General features: G+C 38.3%; 1 protein-coding gene across 5 annotated transcripts in view; it reads left to right on the forward strand.

Moving 5' to 3' along the window:
• The window catches only part of COBL (cordon-bleu WH2 repeat protein), a 957,553-nt gene extending 943,091 nt beyond the window's left edge, over window positions 1-14,462 (forward strand). For 4 of the 5 annotated variants that reach the window (XM_077269351.1, XM_077269353.1, XM_077269349.1 and 1 more), the window contains one exon: window positions 8,970-14,462. In XM_077269351.1, the coding sequence (XP_077125466.1) occupies window positions 8,970-8,996 (27 nt within the window). In that variant the 3' untranslated portion in view covers window positions 8,997-14,462. Of the gene's footprint in view, window positions 1-1,948; window positions 2,144-8,969 lie in introns of those variants that run through there. The other variant, XM_077269350.1, reaches the window with a different exon arrangement.
• The last annotated feature ends 6,564 nt before the right edge of the window (window positions 14,463-21,026 follow it).

Consider the following 21,026-nt stretch of genomic DNA (forward strand, 5'->3'; position numbering starts at 1 on the left):
TTAAACCATGTAACATTATGCAACGTCCTGTAACTGCTGAAAGTCTTTGCAAAAGATTAGCTAACAGTACAACACACCTGTGGTGTAAATATGCTCACTGCACCCCATATAAATTTATTGAGGCGTGCAGTTTGCAATTTGGGCTCACATGTGGGGGATTTTTGATGTACTCGCACCTCAGGGGCTTTACCAATGTGACATGGCACCACTACAAAAAATTTTTCACACGAATATGGCGCTCCTTCCCTTCTAGGCTTTGCACTGTGCCTCAAAAGTAGTTCCTAATTACATGTAGGGTATTGGCACATTCTGGAAAAATTGTGCAACAAAGTGTGCAGTCCATTTTTGTTATCAGCTCTTTAAAAAATTTTGAACTTTGAGCTAAAACAACATTTTAGTTAAAAAAGATTAGTTATTCTTTCTTCACCACCCAATGGTATAAAATTCTATGGCACACCTGTGGTGTCAATATGCTCACTGCACCCCTAGATGAATTCATTGAGGGGTGTGGTTTGTAAAACAGGGTCACTTAGGGGGGGTCTGCTCAAGTACCAATTTGACGTGGCACCCCCAAACCATTCTAGCAAAATCTGAACTCCAATATGTTGCTGTTTCCCTTTCTGAGATTGACACCGTGCCTCAAAAGTAGTTTTTGACCACATATGGGGCATTGTCGAGCTCAGAAGACATTGTACAACAAATTGTACTGTCCATTTTCTAGTATTGCCCTTTTTGAAAATTAAAAACTTGCGGCCAAGACAACATTTTAATGAAAAAAATTGCAATTTTTCATTTTCGCAACCCAAAATTATACAATTCAGTTAATCACTTCCACCCCTAGATGAATTCTTAAAGAGGTGTAGTTCCAGAATGGGTTCACTTGTGGGGGTGTTCTGCTGTTTTGGCATGTCAAGGACTTTTCAATTGTGACTTGACATTCACAATTTATTCCAGCCAAAATTGCACTCCAAAATTCAAGTAGCTGTCATTACCTTCCGAGTCTTTCCTTTTGCCCAAATAGTAGTTTGCGACCATATGTACAGTATGATCATACTCAGGAGAAAATGCACAACAAACTTTGGGGTCCAGTTTATCTAGCTACTCTTGTGAAAATGATATGTGGTAGATTTCTACTGGTTTGGTACCTCTGAGGCTTGACAAATGTGACACGGCATACGCAATCTACTCCAGTCTAAATTGCACTCCAAGATTCAAATATCACTTCTTCCCTTCCAAGTTTTCCCGTGTGCCCAGATAGTTTTCCCTACGTATGGGGCATCATTGTGCTCAGGAAAAATTGAACAACAAATTGTATGGTCTTTTTTTTCCTGTTACCCTTGTTAAAATGAAAAAATTATGGCTAAAGCAACATTTTTGTGGAAAATAACTAATTTTTTATTTTTTGTTTCCACTTTGCTTTAATTTCTGTGATGCATCTAAAGGGGTAACAAACTTCCTAAATCTGATTTTGAATACCGAAGGGTACCATTTTTTTAAATAGGGTCACTTTTGGGTGTTTTTTTAAACAAGGCCAAAATGTCACTTTAAATATAAAGAGGTCGCTAATGAAATAGGTTTTGTAAATTGTGTTGGAAAAATGAAAATTTGCTACTAAACTTTTAGCCATTTTAAATTTCTAACAAAAAAAAAAATGTTTTAAAAATGATGCCCATGTAAAGTAGACACGTGGAAAATGTAATTTATTAATTAGCTTTAGTGGTATGACTTTCTGTTGTATAGGCAGAAAAAGTTCAAAAGTTGCAAATTTTTACAAATTTTCATCAAATTTAAATTTCTTTTATAAATAAACCCAAATCATATGGACTTAAGTTTAGCACTATTGTGAAGTAGAATGTGTTACGGGAAAAAATCTCAGAATCATTGGGATGTGTTGAAGTGTTACAGAGTAATTACATCAAAAAGTGACACTGGGGACTTGTTTTTCCAGGGCCAGGAGAAGCAGCACTTTTGCTGAGCTCCATATAAAACCCATAGATTTAGTGACTTCAGAAGCTCTGGAAGAGGACACTTTTTGGATTATCTCCAGTAATAACCCAGGACCATGTCTAGTCAAGCCCAGAAGAGAAGGAGAAGGATTATGGCATCCAGGATTATTGCCTCTGAAATGGTCAATACAGGGAGGAAGCCGAGAGCCACTGTTCTGACACTGACATCATCTCAGATTCTGGGCAACCCCCCCCCCCCCCCCCCGTTCGGCTTACAGAGCACTTCTTCCTGCAAATGGTATCCTGTCACAGGAGACAGGGTATGAAGACAAAGAAGGAAAAGATCCTATGGGATCCTCACCTACTGTATCCTCAACCATCCCTAGTAGATTGTGAGCCCTCGCGGGCAGGGTCCTCTCTCCTCCTGTTCCAATTGTGACTTGTATTGTCAAGATTATTGTACTTGTTTTTATTATGTACACCCCTCCTCACATGTAAAGCGCCATGGAAAAAATGGCGCTATAATAATAAATAATAATAATAATAATAATAATGGGACCGAACTACTCTCAGACTACGGAGAATTACAGCAAGGCACCAGCTCAGCGATTGAAAGCCGGGAATTCTCTTAATGCTTGCTACAATATAGTGAATGACAAGGAACAAGCAGAAGGGGATCGTGATTCTGCTGTCATACAGGAGAATCAAGATTTAGGGAAATCTGAAAGGAGGTTTTTACATACTAATAAGGTGTATATAATGAGGAATGGATTGAATGTCTTAAACTGTTGTCAGAAGAAGGAAATAGAAGCAGAGGATTCCTTTATACTAGATACTGACAAGGGGAAAGAAGACCATCTCTATTATAACAACAATGCCATTAATGAGTATACACGAAAGGAAAACTATGATTTGATGCAAAAGGCTTGTATATTAAATGACTCTAATGAAAATAATGAAGCATCAATATATTTGTAGTCTCAGAAACTATATATTAATAAGTCTAATTTGATACTTCAAGAAACCAAGGACACAATTTTTATTTGGGACAAGAAGTATTAGCTGCTCTGCTTCCCAAATGCTACACATATAACAAGAAAGAGAAAATAGATGAAAGCAGATAGGACTTAACAATATCAGAGACAATCTAAGAACCAAAACTCAATTAAGAATTTTCCAATACACTGTTGGAGAAGTGTATAAGGGAAAAGGGGTCAGGAGAAACAGACACCTGTCAAATGCCAGATTTTGTAACTTACAACAATTAAAGAGGTATGGTTAATACAGATGAACAGGAGAAAGTGAAGTCTGTTATACATGAATCAAGGGGATCTTCTTTTTCCCAAGATGGCAGCTTGTGCTATACTCAAATGAGCTCAGATGAGTTTATTTCAACGAAAGATGTATGTTTGCAGGATATAGAAAGTGAATGGCTCCCACGTAGTGATTCTGATCTATCAAATTACTCCTCTGATAGCAACAGCTTAAATAAATATGCTTTTGGACAGATATTTAATAAAGAAATAGATTAATCTCCTACTGGAGAGGTCCAAACTTCAAGTAGCAATACAGAGTTGGAATCAAGTGGGTTAGATAGCCCAGAAAGGAGGCCGAATTAGGAATAAATGCCAAAAGCAAAATGGAGCTTGTGATTTAGAAGAACAGGTCCCTTGCACACATACTACAAGATTTGTCTTTCCATACTCACAAAGTTTACGGGAATGTCCACACCATATTTGAAAATATGCACATTTCTGAAACTTCTCCTTCAAAAGAGTTTATATTGAAAGCCTGTAATGCCATACTTTCATCTCTCAACCTCTCTCTAATTACATATGAGGATAAAGATTTGTGAAATCTACCCATAGGTGCCAATAGGGATAAATTCAGAAAATCTCTCTACATAAGTCACAAAAGTCATTTATCATAAACATATTCAAAGATATTAAGCTATCTATACAAAAATTTCTCCACAGAAAACTCAACACCCTAAATCCGGTAAGACCGGAAAATTTGAACTCAAATGACAGATTTATTAAGAATATAGATTTATCTACAGACACTTATTTAAATTCCGCCAAAACATGTGCCCCATTCTTTAAATCTTTGCAAAAAGAGATTTCATCTTTAACCCCTTTACCCCCAAGGGTGGTTTGCACGTTAATGACCGGGCCAATTTTTACAATTCTGACCACTGTCCCTTTATGAGGTTATAACTCTGGAAACTCTGGAACGCTTCAACGGATCTTGGCGATTCTGACAATGTTTTCTCGTGACATATTGTACTTCATGATAGTGGTAACATTTCTACGATATAACTTGCGTTTATTTGTGAAAAAAACGGAAATTTGACGAAAATTTTGAAAATTTTGCAATTTTCCAACTTTGAATTTTTATGCCCTTAAATCACAGAGATATGTCAAACAAAATACTTAATAGGTAACATTACCCACATGTCTACTTTACATCAGCACAATTTAGGAACCAACATTTTTTTTGTTAGGGAGTTATAATGGTTAAAAGTTGACCAGCAATTTCTCATTTTTACAACACCATTTTTTTTTAGGGACCACATCTCATTTGAATTCATTTTGAGGGGTCTATATGATAGAAAATACTCAAGTGTGACACCATTCTAAAATCTGCACCCCTAAAGGTGCTCAAAACCACATTCAAGAAATTTATTAACCCTTCAGGTGTCAGGAATTTTTGGAATGTTTAAATAAAAATTAACATTTAAATCTTTTTTACACAAAATTTATTTCAGCTCCAATTTGTTTTATTTTACCAAGGGTAACAGGAGAAAATGGACCCCAAATGTTGTTGAACAATTTGTGCTGAGTACGCTGATACCCCATATGTGGGGGTAAACCACTGTTTGGGCGTATAGCAGAGCTCGGAAGGGAAGGAGCGCCATTTGACTTTTCAATGCAAAATTGACTGGAATTAAGATGGGACGCCATGTTGCGTTTGGAGAGCCCCTGATGTGCCTAAACATTGAAACCCCCCACAAGTGACACCATTTTGGAAAGTAGACCCCCTTGGGAACTTATCTAGATGTGTGGTGAGCACTTTGACCCACCAAGTGCTTCACAGAAGTTTATAATGCAGAGCCGCAAAAATAAAAAATCATATTTTTTCACAAAAATTATCTTTTGCCCCCAATTTTTTATTTTCCCAAGGGTAAGAGAAGAAATTAAACCACAAAAGTTGTTGTGCAATTTGTCCTGAGTACGCCGATACCCTATATGTGGGGGTAAACGACTGTTTGGGCGCATGGCAGAGCTCGGAAGGGAAGGAGCGCCATTTGACTTTTCAATGCAAAATTGACTGGAATTAAGATGGGACGCCATGTTGCGTTTGGAGAGCCCTTGATGTGCCTAAACATTAAACCCCCCAAGTGACACCATTTTGGAAAGTAGACCTCCTAAGGAACTTATCTAGATGTGTTTTGAGAGCTTTGATCCCCCAAGTGTTTCACTACAGTTTATAACGCAGAGCCGTGAAAATAAAAATTCTTTTTTTTTTCACAAAAATAATTTTTTTAGCCCCCATTTTTGTATTTTCACAAGGGTAACAGGAGAAATTGGACCCCAAAAGTTGTTGTCCAATTTGTCCTGAGTACGCTGATACCTCATATGTGGGGGGGAACCACTGTTTGGGCGCATGGCAGAGCTCGGGAGGGAAGGAGCGCCATTTGGAATGCAGACTTAGATGGATTGGTTTGCAGGCGTCACGTTGCATTTGCAGAGCCCCTGATGTACCCAAACAGTAGAAACCCCCCACAACTGACCCCATATTGGAAACTAGACCTCCCAAGGAACTTATCTAGATGTGTTGTGAGAACTTTGAACCCCCAAGTGTTTCATCACTACAGTTTATAACGCAGAGCCGTGAAAATAAAAAATCTTTTTTTCCCACAAAAATGATTTTTAGCCCCCCAAATTTATATTTTCCCAAGGGTAACAAGAGAACTTGGACCCCAAAAGTTGTTGTACAATTTGTCCCGAGTACGCTGATGCCCCATATGTTGGGGTAAACCCCTGTTTGGGCGCACGGGAAAGCTCGGAAGGGAATGTTTTACTTTTTCAATGCAGAATTGGCTGGAATTGAGATCGGACGCCATGTCGCGTTTGGAGAGCCCCTGATGTGCCTAAACAGTGGAAACTCCCCAATTCTAACTGAAACCCTAATCCAAACACACCCCTAACCCTAATCCCAACGGTAACCCTAACCACACCCCTAACCCTGACACACCCCTAACTCTAATCCCAACCCTAATCCCAACCGTAAATGTAATCCAAACCCTAACTTTAGCCCCAACCCTAACCCTAACTTTAGCCCCAACCCTAACCCTAACTTTAGCTCCAACCCTAGCCCCAATCCTAACCCTAGCCCTAACCCTAGCCCTAACCCTAACCCTAATGGGAAAATGGAAATAAATACATTTTTTTAATTAATTTTATTATTTTTCCCTAACTAAGGGGGTGATGTTGGGGGGTTTGATTTACTTTTATAGCAGCATTTTTTATCGCGGATTTTTATGATTGGCAGCCGTCACACACTAAAAGACGCTTTTTATAACAAAAAAGTTTTTGCATCTCCACATTTTGAGACCTATAATTTTTCCATATTTTGGTCCACAGAGTCATGTGAGGTCTTGTTTTTTGCGGGACGAGTTGACGTTTTTTCATTGGTAACATTTTCGGACACGTGACAGTTTTTGATCGCTTTTTATTCTGATTTTTGTGAGGCAGAATGACAAAAAAACAGCTATTCATGAATTTCTTTTGGGGGAGGCGTTTATACCGTTCCACGTTTGATAAAATTGATAAAGCAGTTTTATTTTTTGGGTCAGTACGATTACAGCGATACCTCATTTATATCATTTTTTTATGCTTCGGCGCTTTTATACGATTAAAAACTATTTTATAGAATAAATAATTATTTTGGCATCGCTTTATTCTGAGGACTATAACTTTTTTATTTTTTCTTTGATGACGCTGTATTGCGGCTCGTTTTTTGCGGGACAAGATGACGTTTCCAGCGGTACCATGTTTATTTATATCCGTCTTTTTGATCGCGTGTTATTCCACTTTTTGTTTGGTGGTATGATAATAAAGCGTTGTTTTTTGCCTCGTTTTTTTTTTTTTTCCTATGGTGTTCACTGAAGGGGTTAACTAGTGATATAGTTTTATAGGTGGGGTCGTTACGGACGCAGCGATACTAAATATGTGCACTTTTATTGTTTTTTTTATTTAAAGAAATGTATTTATGGGAATAATATATATATTTTTTTCTTTATTTAGGAATTTTTATTTATTTACTTTTTTTTACACATGTGGAAATTTTATTTTTTACTTTTTTACTTTGTCCCAGGGGGGACATCACAGATCGCTGATCTGACAGTTTGCACAGCACTCTGTCAGATCACCGATCTGACTTATAGAACTGCAGGCTTACCAAGCACCTGCTCTGAGCAGGCACTTGGTAAGCCACCTCCCTCCCTCCCTGCAGGACCCGGATGCCGCGGCCAACTTGGATCCCGGCACCTGCAGCGAGGAGGGGGTAAGAGACCCTCGCAGCAACGCGATCACATCACGTTGCTTCGGGGGTCTCAGGGAAGCACGCAGGGAGCCCCCTCCCTGCGCGATGCTTCCCTGTACCGCCGGCACACCGCGATCATGTTTGATCGCGGTGTGCCGGGGGCGGTCCGTGACCGCTCCTGGCACATAGTGTCGGATGTCAGCTGCGATAGTCAGCTGACACCCGGCCACGATCGGCCGCGCTTCTCCCCTGAGCACCGCCGATCGCGCTGGACGTACTATCCCGTCGGTGGTCATACGGGCCCACCCCACCTCGACGGGATAGTACGTCCAATGTCAGAAAGGGGTTAAAATCACAAATGACTTATTTTTAAAATATTTCTAAGAATAACCTTAAAATAAAGTGACTGCTGAAAAAGATCATACCACCAAAAAAGGCTACATTTCTCAGATGATATCTCATTTAATTCCGGATCTTCCTAAAGAAAACTCTGTGATTAAAGCTTTCAGAATCCTAAAACCAAATAACCTCCCAACAGGAATCGCAAGAGATGTAATTGTAACTTTTAAATCTACACATTTAAGAAACAACTTACTTGCTTTAAGGAGGAATGCTACGAACTTCCAATTCCATACAAATCTATCATCCTTTTTAAAGATCTATCTAAAAAAAATTCAAGATAGACAATCCTTCTCTTTCACAACCAAGGCCCTTCTTCATGCAGGAAAAAAATACAAATGGTACCAATCCACGTTGTTGCAAGTTCAACTTGGCAACAAATTCCATACTATTGACTCGACAGAGAAAGGTTTGGATCTCCTTCGATAGTTGAGAATTCCAGCAAACAACCATTACTCTCCCTACATAACTTAAAGGGAACCTGTCACCCTCAAAATCGATGAGGAGCTAAGCCCACCAGCATCAGGGGCTTATCTATAGCATTCTGGAATGCTGTAGATAAGCCCCCAATGTATCCTGAAAGATAAGGAAAAGAGGTTAGATTATACTCACCCAGGGGCGGTCCCGCTGCGGTGGGCGTCGCGGTCCGGTCCGGTCCGGGGCCTCCCATCTTCTTACGATGATGTCCTCTTCTTGTCTTCACGCTGCGGGTCTGGCACAGGCTTACTTTGTCTGCCCTGTTGAGAGCAGAGCAAAGTACTGCAGTGCGCAGGTGCCTGGCCTCTCTGACCTTTTTTTGAAGAAAAAGTGACACTGGTCAGAATTGAAAACTTTGACCTGGTCAGGGAAGTGAAAATTGACTTCTGTAGTAACGGTTAACTTCCATTATATTACTTGTAATTAATTGTTGATGTAACTTGTAACTCATTTGTTTTGGGCTTAGTTGACTTTCTTAAAAAATAGTTATGTTTAGAGCCAAATACTAATAACAATAATCTACACCGAGCAGATGCTAAACGTATATCCTGATTTTTACATTAAATATGCTGATTTAATTGAACATTTCTTTTGTTCCAGGTCTCTGCTTCAGTGCGTATATTGTAGAACAAAATAACTGAAGAAAGCAACTGTACCTATCTGCAATGCCCAGTCAATGACACACTTGAGAAGTCCAACACAGCAAGTCTGCCTTGATTATTTTGTCAACTGGCCAAATTTTTTACTTGGTTTGCCGTTTCAAAATAATGGTTCAAAAGGGAAAATAATGTATCGCTATGTTGCACAATATATGTGCCAAGGAAAATGTGTTTTGCCTTAAAATGCATTCAGAGTTTGCCAATAAAATATTCTTGTTGGCAAGATAACTCCTAGAAATTAAACAATACACCTTTTGCTGAAAGCAACACTGGTAAAATAATTTTATTTTTACCAGGATTGGAACTGTCTTTACGCTTTCAGCTAACTGTAGAAAGAATTAAGAAGGAAATAACCAGAACATAATCAAGCTTGAGATTCAACCATGTGTTTTATTATTAGATATTATGTCTAAATAAGAAGAAATATTGAGGTGTACAGTATATAATATAGAAAGCGCTCAACTGCCAATTTTAGTAAGTTACATAACTTTTAAGATCAGATTCATATAATTAGACAGAATACTAAATTCACAAAAGTAAATCTGAAAATTCAATTATAATACTTCAATTATAATTGATAATTATCTGTATAGAACTGACGATGCTGTGTAAACAATGCGTTTCCTGTTGCACATTATTCATAGGGCAGCACAGTGGTGCAGTGGATAGCACAGCAGCCTTGCAGCGTTGGAGTCCTGGCTTCAAGCCCCACTAAGGACAACATCTGCAAAGAGTTTGTATGTTTTGCGTGGGTTTCCTCCCACATTCCAAAGACATACTGATAGGGAATTTAGATTGTGAGCCCCTACGGGGATGATAATGTGTGCAAACTGTAAAGCGCTGCGGAATATGCCAGCGCTATATAAGAAAAATAAAGATTATAAAAAAAAAAAAAAAAAAAAAAAAATGAAGATTATAGAGTCCATTTCCACTGTGTGATGCACAGCATTGAACAACGACCATCTGTCAACATGCCTGCTGGTCGGCAGTAGTTTATAACCTGTTTAGACAGACCAAAACCATATTCGGATACACATAGAATAATAAGTAATAGATTGTTTTGTGAACATAGGTTGCCATTATTCCTGGCAATGTAGTCCTATTTACACAGGAGGATTTGCTGCTGATGATGATCTTTTGTGCAAACCAAGCAATCATTTCACCTGACAAACAAGCGTTTTGCTCATGTATCGAGTGATATGCAGAGAAAGTACAATTATCGAGAATCACTCGATAATTGTGCATTGTAAATGAATTTTTAGCTATCAGCCTCTTTTTAGCAATTTTGGGACTCTAGGTTTAGTGCATATTCATTTACTTGCATCTTAAACACGATTAGCTTATTAGTTAAGTTGCAGGTAAAACGAAAGCATCTAATACAAATTATTGGAAACTGACATAGTATGAAGCAAATATAATCAAAGATGGATTTCCGCCCTTACATTTTCAGTGGTTATCTCATTGTCATCACATACAGGATAAAAATGACAGATAACTCCTCTATATAAGTAACACAGACACCATTTTTTTACATATAGAATAGTCGTATGGCTGTATAGGCTTTTATTCCCCAATAAAAGTGTTACATTTCTTGTAGAAACCATATGCAAATAAGGCTGGAATGTGCTGACCGGTTCCTTTTAACAGTACATAATGGTCGCAAATCACCTTCTCCCCCTTCCTGTGCAATGAATTGTATTAGGATTGCACTTCCTGTTTAGAAAATTTTCCTACCGGAGTTAATTACTATATCCAGATACTAATTGGTTATGGTCCATGTGCCTTTTATACAGCTTATCTCTAATTGTTGCTAACAGCTGCCTTGGCAAGATGGTGGCCAACAATCGTACAGAAATTAAAAAACTCAACAATCGAAAAAGAACAAATTAGGACAATAGAGTTTGGATGGCACACTTTAAAAAAAGCAACTTTGTAAAATATCTTAATAGAGAAATTAGCTTCTTTTCCATCTTGGATTGATATTTCACTCCCATTTCATGTGTACAAAATGTAGTCAGTGAATAGAGATTTTCCTATTTCTGAGATAAGAGATGACTCTAGGTGTTAAAATTTTATAAATATGGAAGTGAGGAAGAGCTGAAGGCCGACACAGACATTCTGTTGAACCGTGAGTGGTTTTCCAGAGATCTTTATGAGCATCAGCTGCCATCTCCTTTTTCAGTAGTGGAAATATCTGTGTTCACTGAAGACACATTGAGAACATTTAGAATGAATGATCAGTCCAGGAAGAGAACACCGCAAATTACTCTTTTAAAATATATTATAAAGCTTCTTATTTTCATATATACTTTTGATTTATGGAAAAAAACACAATGGTTACTGTAAAACTTCTTTTCAACATTACATTTAAAGTAAGGCAAAATCTCTTTAACCTTCTTTTTAATTGGTCATACTGTGGACAATAAAAAAAACTTCTATACTCACCTTCCAAAGCAGCGCTACTCTGTCCCCCGCTGGTCTCAGGGCCTCAAGATCCATGACCTCTGAAGCCAATATACTTCTTCCAGTCAGACAAAATGGAAAGACTGCCGCCTTCTGGATGTTGATGCCCTGAGACTGGCAGGGGACACAGAAGCAATGGCACAGGAGATTTGGGAGGTGAATAGTGGATAGGCCTCTCTCTGGGCCTGTTTGCAGTAATTTTAAAGTGAGGATAACTCCATTAATAATATTCTTGCAGCCTTATTACCATGGAAAGATACAGCCAGTACCAGTACATGACTTAGCAATGTCATCCAATTTTTTAGTGGCATAGTTACCTGTGCTATCTGGCATCATATAGAAAAAAGCAACATAATATTACTTGATTGATATTCCCTAAACTATAGGAGGAAAAGATTACTAAAAAAAATTGCCTACCCCATTGCTGCTGTTGTAATCAAAAAGATATCCGTACACTGGGCGCTAATTATGGCTATAATAATTATACATCAGTGGAACCTGCTGATTTAAGTGGGTGTAGCTCACCATTTATTGTGTATGGAGGCCTTCTGATACTAAGAGAGAGAAGGATTCTGAATGTGTTGGGGTAACATAGTGGTTGGTCGGTATCTAATGTATGGCACAACTCTTCTTAGTCAAGAAATTCGACCTCAGATCTTGAAAACACGAAAAAAACGCTACAGACCAACAAAGCCATCTTATGCTTGTGTTATTCATTGAAAAACCACTCTGTGAATACTATTTGCAACCCATAAATTAAGAGTTTTACATTTACTGATTGTCTTTTTGTGACAAGGCTGCAGTTTGTGATTTCATTTTGTAGTGGCGAAGAAAGTTGTTATAGGACCAAAAATTATTGGCAGTTTCTGGCATGCTTCAAAATTGGATAAGGAAGTGGGCATCATTCTTTTTTAAGTTTGAAGAATTTGTTCTTCATGGTATTTTGTAATAGCCAATGAAGATCAAAATGAATGGATGTCAACTCTTTGTTTACAATTTAAAATTATTTCTTCTGTTAATCTAGCTGTTCTTGGGTTTGTGAAATGTAGTTTCAACATAGAAAGATTATCTACAAGAATATGAACCTTTTTGAAGGTTAACAGTAAAATCTTTTTTTGCAGAAGTACTGGCCATTTGGTAAAACCGTGTCTGTTGAACAAAGATGAATAATGGTCCCATATAGGACACATTCAAAGAGCAGATCTACTGATCAATTCAGATTATATTACTACGATCTCATAATTTTAGTAACATTTTGGGCCCAATAAAATATTGTGCAATCAGTTGTAAATATTCGCTAGATCTTGAATTGTCTTCCTCTTTTTTTTTTAGTTAGAAGATACAATATTAAATAAATTAAACATAGTGAAACTTCTATATCAGATATTTCTGTGCTGGTTTTTCCCTTACAGTCTATTTACATTAGACCTCATTTTTCAGATAACATTGCCTCTGAAATACTACTTTTCAATGCAGTCATGGCTTGTCTTCTCATCTCTTATTGTAAACTATACTTTTTATTTTAAATATGAGACATTAAGCTCAAATGTAAGGCTTCGCCTGTTTTTGTGACTTTTCTTCTGGCTGGCAAAGCAGAATAGGATTGGTGAAATAGTGGTTCTCAACTTCTCATCATGTAGGGTATTACTCTTTCTCACTGCCTCCTTTGTACTGTATGTAGGTTAAGCATGATCTTTAAACATTCCAGCATGCACCCTGTCCCGATTTTGCCTCTTCTACACTGTTGTGGTGCTTTTCCTGGAACGGGGCAGCAGTGCATATGAAAAAACGCAAGTAAAGGACATCTTATGATTTCTCATCTCATACATTTTCAAAATCATTGATGTAATCACTTCCTGGACAAGAAATCTACAAATTTCGTTCTTGAATCTGCACTACTACTGATCGCCATGCAAGCCTTGTGTGGATGCGCTCATTGTAGACATGTACATAACATTCCAATTCCTGCAATTTGAAACTGTAGGACCCCTTTAAAGAAATCCACAGAGAAGTGCATATGTCTAATGTATGTATCAGTCTCCTGAATTATCCCAGTATTATAAAACACACATACGTATATGATTTATGTGATATATTTGTACATGTTGCCCATATTTTCGAAGGAAAATGAAGTATCTCATGTCATAAGATATGACTTGCTGACTCCTAGTTTGTTCTTTATTATTAAAGTTTTTTTTATTAAATGATAAGGGAATATATCCACACTTAATTATTTTATAAGTTAAAATTGTACAGATGTAGTAGTGCTTAGTTTGTCAATCAGCAAACCATCATGATATAATATGAGGTTTATGATAGGGCTTCAGGAAAACCTGTGGAGTGTTCTTAAGTCAGTGAGTTTTAAAGAAGTACTCATGTTAATTATTTTATTCCCTAAGCCTGTGTAAATGTTAGTGGAGGGCTAGTGTGTTACTGTACTCACCGATTGCTATATTCTCCAGTGTCCAGCACCTCTCCAGTCCTCTTCTCAGTCACGTGATGTCTCTCCAGCTCACTCTATGCCTGAGTTGGAAGTCTCTTTAAGGTTCACACGTTCAGTATTTGGTCAGTATTTTACATCAGTATTTGCAAGCGAACATCAGGAGTGAAACAATCTTGAGGAAAAGTATAATAAAAACACGTCACCACTTCTGTATGTATCACCCACTCCTGGTTTTAGCTTTGACATACCGATGTAAAATACTGACCAAATGCTGAACGTGTGAATGTGGCCTTACAATGTAAGTCTATGGCGCCTCGTTCTGATGCTCCATAGACTTGCATTGTAAAAGTCACCTCCGTATCACACAGATCACAGTGTGAACCAGAGAGTCTAAATCGCTGTCACTTGACTGAGAAGAAGACTGGAGAGGCGCTGGGTATTGGAGAAGACAGAAATCTGTATGTATACTATCACACTGATACTACACTACACTATCATTTGCACAGGTTTAAAGGGAACCTGTCACCCCCCCCCGGCGTTTGTAACTAAAAGAGCCACCTTGTGCTGCACTAATGCTGCATTCTGACAAGGTGGCTCTTTTAGTTCGGGTCCCTGGAACAGCTGCAATAATCGCTTTTGAAATTTGTCCCTCATACCTGTAAAATCATCCCAGGGCAGGTCTTTTCCCCCAGACAGAAATGCCTCCCAGCCGTCAATCATGGCCTCTGCGCGCAAGATGCCACCTCCTCTTCCTTCAGTAGCGTCCCCAGCGCCTGCGCTGTTATTTTTTTTTTTCGGGCATGCGCAGTTGCGCTGCCCTTCGAACTTACAGCGCAGGTGCCGGAGACACTACTGAAGGAAGAGGAGGCGGCGCCCGGCGCGCAGAGGCCATGAGTGACGGATGTGAGGAGTCTGGATTAGGGGAAAGACATGCCCCGGACGATTTCACAGGTATGAGGGACAAATTTCAAAAGCGATTATTGCAGCAGTGCCAGGGACCCAAACTAGAAGAGCCACCTTGTCAGAATGCAGCATTAGTGCTGCACAAGGTGGCTCTTTTAGTTACAAACCCCTGGGGGGTGACAGGTTCCCTTTAAGGAATAAAAAAGTAACAAGAGTGCTTCTTTACAGGCATGTGACAGTTTAGTGATGAATTTAGCAATGCCGTATCTGAGTAATAAGTATTGGGTATTACTTACAACTGTATGTTGATGACTATGTAATAGTCTGTGGTTTTAGAATGCAGGAAGACAATGGTATTAGCTATACTATCAATATGATGCACAGTCTATATTATAAGTGCACAGTAGCTGGTTATTGATATGTGCTCCTCAGAGGGTTTTCATATACTGTAGATCAGGCTGCCTTCTCAGATATTCTGAGCCATTTGGAAGAACGTGCACTAGAATTTATCACCGCTGTAGTGAGGTGTTGAAGTAGTTTTTTTTTCCCTTTGTATATTTGAAATTTTTAATTCTGAACTGACAGCAACAAATTGCCTGCAGCACAATGCAGAGAGGACATAGAGATGAGGCTAGGCAAATTTTTTATGACATATTACCCAGGACCAGAATTTTCTATTAGAAAAAAAATTGCTCACAGCATTTAAAGAAGCAAGCACTTCCATTAAAATGTGTATGGGCTTCATAATGGGCCTTCAGTGCCTTATGCATGGAGCCTGTGGTGTCTCTCCAACCATCTATGGCCTCTGTAAGCATTGTCGTACTGTTTTCTTCCCGAGAAGCAATGCTTTTAATAGAGAAAATCTCTATATTATCCAATGAAACAGTGCATCATTTATTTTCTGTTATATCATTTCAGAACACCACCACCCCCAAAAAGAAAACCCTTCCAGATGTAATGTGACACATAGAAAGGCACAATACACCTCCATAGAAATGTATAGGTGCTGTATGCATACATACACATGCTTATATGATCTGTTCAATGCCTTAATAGATGTAGTTCGTCGTCCCTACTTGTTTTTCTAGATTGTTGTGTTGGATAACTCTAACAGATGCAATTCATCAGTCATAGGCTCTTATGTTTAAAAAAATATACATGTTAAAAGAGATTTTTTATTAGATGGGGTGAGATTGTATTGAATTGGTATTATAACAAATTGTATAACTTAAAGAATACGTATACTATAATTTTTTTCATTGTTGTGCTCAGCATGGAAAGCTATGAAATTTTGTAATTCACTTTACTAGACGGTTTGGCTTCTTTCTAGTTGAAAAATATGATCAAAGACGCCTTCAAACACGTAGCTTTCTCCAGGCTTTTCTTATTGATGTGCAACATATGGACTCCCTGTCTATGTGATTGGAGTACGGATACATATTCTATCTGAGGAGGGGTTTAGCACCTGAAGAGCATTCTTGCTCCTGAGGGAGGTAATGCTCTGTTGTGTAGTCTTCACTGAGCGCTATGCCTCCTGCACTTTGTACCATGCACTATTAGTGAAAGATGCCGACACAGCAGCGAGAGAGGAGCACTGGATAAACAAAGATGTGCTCCTCTCATGCTGTTGTTCCAGTGAAATCATTTTTATGAACATAAAAGAAACCAAATAGCCTAATGTAGTGAATTACAAAGTTTCATAAATTTTCATGCTGTACTTAGTAATGAAAAAAAGAGCATCCAGTTACTCTTTAACGTAATTAAAGAAAAGTTTAGGGTAGAGACATACTTGTGTGCATAAACCCTTAGCCGCATCCTTAGTCTTCTCTTCAGCACAGTTATACATATTTTCTGCTTGGTGTTTTTCATACCTGATTGAAAACATTTACCAAACAAAATGCCGCAAAGGATTTCCATGTTAATGGCATGCCTTATCAAGTAATGCCTGGCAGGTTAAGGCACTGGAGAGCAGGGTCTGTGTTAATAGGAGATTAATAGTGCCAGCTGATGGCTGGAGCTGCCAGAAGGCACTGTAATGTCCTCTATTTCTACACTAGACAATTTCTCATGCAAGGTCTTGATCCAACAAATTAAAAGTGGTTGACAACTGGAAAAATAACAAATTAATTACATTATATTAGTTTCAAAATGCATTTGTCTATGCTGCTCCACAATAAGGGTAGTCCAAAGCACCAACTACAATGTGCCACTTAAAAAAACTATTTGCAAAGTAGACTTTTCAAGAAGTGCTCCTGACCTGAAGATGTGTTCATGCAGTCTGTTTTTGTAACTGTCCTTGTGCTAATATAGACTGTATGTTGCACTAGGAGTTGGTTAACAGTATTTGCTGTTGTTAGCTGTATTAATACATTGACCAAGAAGTTTATATTTAAATGCATTAAATTAAAATTATAACTTAAATGTTAATATGACTTATTTTTGTTAAACTAAGATACTAGAAATTGAGATCTGAAAATGTCTATAAACATATATTATATATATTTTTATGCAATTGTTTCGTAAAATTATTTTTAGATCTAATACCTGTACTGGAAAAGTTGTAAACTGGAGCAAGAATGTATGAGCCAAATATAGGAAATTAATGTTGTCTTCTGAATTGTGCCACTAATAAAGAAATCGGAAATCAAACTGTGGTTTAGATTTTTCTGTCACAAGCTATAATATAATTCTATACATTATTAGAATAAATACTGTTATAGTTATAGAGTAAAATGCAGCATGGTGGAAGGACAGCTGCCAAGTATTAAAAAGTTGTATACGGTATAACCTTTGATAAGTAATGCAGGTATATTGCACACATATCAAGCATGGGTGACTGTCAAGTTGCATTTTAGATTAACGTGAGCAATGTTATTGTTAAACAAACCATATAGAAAATGCACACAAGATTTAAATCTTATATTTGACTTACAAATAACAATATATTTTGGGGCTTGATGTTCAATATGCGGGTATTTCACAAATGACTTTTTTACAAAGATTGACAATATTATCTGGATCTTTATTAATGGTTAAAACAGTAAAATGATTTAACAAGGGTTAGGCTATGTGCACACTTTGCGGGGTCCTCTGCGGGTTCTCCCGCAGCGGATTTGATAAATCTGCAGGGCAAAACCGCTGCGGTTATCCCTGCAGATTTATCGCGGTTTGTTTTGCAGTTTCCGCTGCGGGTTTACTCCTACTATTGATGCTGCATATGCAGCAATATGCAGCATCAATAGTAATGTTAAAAATAATTTAAAAAAATGGTTTATACTCACCCTCTGACGTCCCGATCTCCTCGGTGCTGCACGCGGCGGTCTGGTTCCAAAGATGCTGTGCGAGAAGGACCTTCGTGACGTCACGGTCATGTGACCGCGACGTCACGGTCATGTGACCGCGACGTCACGGTCATGTGACCGCGACGTCACGGTCATGTGACCGCGACGTCACCGCAGGTCCTGCTCGCACAGCAGCCCTGAGGCCGGACGGCCGCGTGCAGCGCTGAGAGGTGAGTATATCATTATTTTTTTATTTTATTTCTTTTTTTTACACAAATATGGTTCCCAGGGCCTGGAGGAGAGTCTCCTCTCCTCCACCCCGGGTACCATCTGCACATTATGCGCTTACTTCCCGCATCGTGGGCACAGCCCCATGCGGGAAGGTAGCGGATCAATGCATTCCTATGTGTGCAGAATCGCAGCGATTCTGCACAAAGAAGTGACATGCTGTGGAATGTAAACCGCTGCGTTTCTGCACGGTTTTTCCCGCAGCATGTGCACAGCGGATTGCGGTTTCCATAGGGTTTACATGTAAATGTAAACGCTATGGAAACTGCTGCGGACCCGCAGCTGCAGAAACGCTGCGGATCCGCGGTAAAACCCGCAAAGTGTGAACATGGCCTTAGCGTATTTACCCATATTTTAGGAACAAAGGTATAACTCCCAGCACCATCAGGCACATTGCAGCTTTGCTTCTGTAAATGCAGCTGACTCACTGCATGTCACTCTAGATTTAAATGTGCAAAACTCAATATTCATATGTACATTCTAACATGTTTCTGTGTTCATGGTAACCCTATGTTGACCTTAGGACCACTTCAACACCTTGTACTATTTGAAGGTGCTGCTATAAAATATTAACATAATGGGGGAAATTCATCAATCTATAAACAGAATTCTTTTGAAATGTGCACCAAAAAACATCTTCTAACATCTGTATTTTAGATAATTTTTCCAACTTGTCCAATTATGAGGTGTGAGTTGCCTGAAAAGGGCATGATGTATCATGCAGCACAGTGTTCTAAAAATGCACCCAAATTGTGTTCCATTTTTCTGAGAAAATGTAGGCCAACTAATAGGTAACGGAAACTTAGATTAGGCAGTTTTAAAATTAGACAGATTTATCAAGCCACATAAACATCTATGATAAATTTGGCACATTTAATGGCTTAACCCCTTAATGACCGCCGATACATCTTTTAACTGACCTGAGCTATAAAAGAATAGCCTCCCCCATACAGGTAACAATCCAGTAGCTGTTGGCCGTACACAATAGCTGACAACTTGCTGCATCAGCCATGATCAGTGTTTGTACCGTCCAAATCTGTTTAACCCCTTAGATGCTGCTGTCAATAGTGACTACATCATTATAAATGATTAACAGAGTGTGGGGGCGTCCTATTTATCCTAATTGGTGCCCTCAGATCATGACTGTGTGGTCCTGATGTTTGCCATGGCAATTCACGACCAAATAGCGGCCTTAGAGTCTGACAGCTCTAGTAATCTGCTCAGAAGTTAGAGGCATTTAGGTGGTAAAATTACACATTTTCATTTCTGTCATGCCACTTTGCATTAATTCCTAAAAAGCACCTGAAGGGTTAATAAACTACCTGACTGCAGTTTTCAATATGTCAGGAGGTGCTGTTTTTAAAATGTTATAACTTTTGGGGGTTTCCCAATATATGGGACCCCTAAAGGCACTTCAAACACGGATAGGTCCCTAAAAAAATTAATTTTGTAAATTTCTTTGAAAACATGAAAAATTACTGCTACATTTTTAAACCTCCTAAAATGCTAACAAAATAAAAGAACATTTTATAAATGATGCTGATGTAAAGCAGACATGTGTGAAATGTTATTTATTAATGTTTTGCTCTGGTTTGACTATCTGGATTAAAGGGATAATCATTCAAAGTTTGAAAACTGATAATTTTTAAACATTTTTCTAAAATTTCTGATATTTTTTAAAAATAAACAAAAAACATATTGACCTAAATTTACTATTATCATAAAGTATAATGTTTCACGAAAAAACTTTCTCCAAATCACTGGGTTATGTTGAAGCGTTCCAGAGTTATTACCACATAAAGTAACACTGGTCAAATTTTAAAAATTTGGCTCCGTCACTAAGGGGTTAAGCTAGATAGTAGAGATGATTTCATTTTTTGGAAACTCAATGTCACCAGTAGAGCTGAGTGAACCTTTTCTCTTTGAATTCAATAGGAGGCAAAACCAAACGCATAGACAACACCTTCAGGGAGAGCAAAAATCTGCACAAAAAGTTCAAATTAGGGGTATACACCCGGAAAAGTGTCATCAATTGACCCACAGTACAAATTTGATAATGGCACAGAAGCAGTCAGCCATTTGAATTTAAGATTCAATTAAGACAAGGTGGGTGAAGGATCCGGTGTAAGCTTGCTGTGCTGGGAGCCTTGATAACCTCATGCAACAGCTTAAATGTGATTTTTCATCAGCCACACTCAGGTGGCACAAATATCAACTTGGTATACCACAAATGTAATAAAAATTTAAGGATATTAACACAGGAAGTTGACTGAAAGTAATTGCAGGCCTGCCACTCTGGGAGCCCTACTGCTACAGGCAACGCACATGATGGAGACTCAACTTGGAGTGCAAACATTTCCCAAAATTATTGACACACAGCACTAAAATGTCATAAATTTTCCAGAGTAGAAATATTATAATTACACAGTTTTTTTAAAAAACTTCATTTACTGTACAGTCTACACGACTCCCTTTCTTATGGCGTCATTTATCTATAAAGGATATAAATAATACATTCAAGTACAATAATCTTAAACAATATAAGTCAATGACTGCTACTGGAGGAGAGAGGACCCTGCCCATGAGGGCTCACAGATACAATAGGTGAGAGTAAAGCTGC

Source organism: Ranitomeya variabilis, chromosome 6, assembly GCF_051348905.1.
Source record: "Ranitomeya variabilis isolate aRanVar5 chromosome 6, aRanVar5.hap1, whole genome shotgun sequence".
Classification (NCBI taxonomy): Eukaryota; Metazoa; Chordata; class Amphibia; order Anura; family Dendrobatidae; genus Ranitomeya; species Ranitomeya variabilis.